This window comes from Pundamilia nyererei, unplaced genomic scaffold, assembly GCF_000239375.1.
Source record: "Pundamilia nyererei isolate P.nyererei 1_Seehausen unplaced genomic scaffold, PunNye1.0 scaffold00020, whole genome shotgun sequence".
NCBI lineage: Eukaryota > Metazoa > Chordata > Actinopteri > Cichliformes > Cichlidae > Pundamilia > Pundamilia nyererei.
Genome location: NW_005187421.1, coordinates 2,325,160 through 2,326,524, shown reverse-complemented (window position 1 = coordinate 2,326,524; position 1,365 = coordinate 2,325,160). Strand labels below are relative to the sequence as shown.

At 37.1% G+C, this 1,365-nt stretch overlaps 1 protein-coding gene across 1 annotated transcript in view; it reads left to right on the top strand.

The window, feature by feature from the left end:
- Window positions 1-956: 956 nt before the first annotated feature.
- ppid (peptidylprolyl isomerase D) overlaps window positions 957-1,365 on the top strand; it is a 6,864-nt gene continuing 6,455 nt past the window's right edge. The window contains exon 1 of the mRNA XM_005726594.2: window positions 957-1,148. Coding sequence (XP_005726651.1) covers window positions 1,064-1,148 — 85 coding nt within the window. The 5' untranslated portion in view covers window positions 957-1,063. The remainder of the gene's footprint in view (window positions 1,149-1,365) is intronic.

Genomic DNA, 1,365 nt, shown 5'->3' with positions numbered 1-1,365 from the left:
TGAGACTGTAATCTAGACCCTGTGTGGAAAATTCAGAGTAAATTCAAACGTTAATACCCATTTCCTGTTTGTTTGTTTTTAAATGATCAGAGATGTATGCTGTACAATCATTCCAGGAAAAGGAACAGTGGAAAGAAATCATTAAATGTCTGACTATGACTAAATGTAAGGCTAAATGAGAAATTATACTAAGTACATGCCATTATATGTTATCACTTTAATAATGTATTAGAGTACTAGTCCTCTTTACAGAAATTCATAATAACAATGAAACTTGTCACACTTTCTTTAACATAAACGATGTATTGTAATACTAATACTTAATTTCCATAATTTAAATTAGATACTTAAAAATGGTTGCACAGTCATTTCTAACTTCCCGTCTTCTTTCTTCTGATTCTTTTCCCTCTCAGTACAGGAACCACAGGAGGATGCAGCTCAAAGAGTCACTGCAGTGAGACAGCATCCTCCCTCTGAGTCTCATCTCCCTCAGTTTTTCAGTTGTTAGCCACTTTTATTCTTAATAAACCAAAGATATGCTTATGCCTGGTCTTTGTGGTGCTTTATTTATGCATTTGTTGTTGGTCATATGCATAGTTATAGTTAAGATTGGCTTTAAATTAAGCCAACTGTTGGTGTCAGTGGTCTAACTACACATGTATACTTTTATCTCTGAGTGCTGAATCCGTGTGCAGCACAACACACAACAGCGGAGACTCGTCTTTTTGGTGTTTTACTTTGGAAATCGCAACCGGAATACGCGTACAGTTATACTCACTGATCTTCTGTTCTACTTCTACCTTTGTATCTATTATTTTGTATCTGTTATTTTTGTTTTGCCAGTCATAATTACATAAACATTGTTTGTTTTTAAAACCGCGTGAGAGTCACTAGAAATTAAGTGAGAGTATACTGTTAACATAGACCGTAATCAGCCGGCTTTTATTTTGAATTTAGTCATCGGAAGTCGTAAGTCTTTCCCATTCATCCCGTGCAACCTGCTCCAGTGCACCGGTCGGATTTAGCTAGCATCGCTAGACCTAGTGTTGATTTTTATTAAAACATGTCTTACCCAACACCATCCGACAAGCCTTCAAACCCAGAAAACCCCCGCGTCTTCTTGGACGTAGACATTGATGGGGAGAGAGGTCAGGACATCTGAAATCGACTGTTGTTTAACATCTATTTGCGCCACTTTAAGCCTTAGCTTTGTTAGCTTAGCACCATCCTGGCAGGTTCTAGTGACTTCTAGAAACTGATTTCTATACCACATGCCAAAGACGCTATCAACTAGAAATAAACCAAGCTGTAAATTACACGTGTTTGTCCATTTAAGAGCATTAAGGCAAATTAAAACGTTTTGTG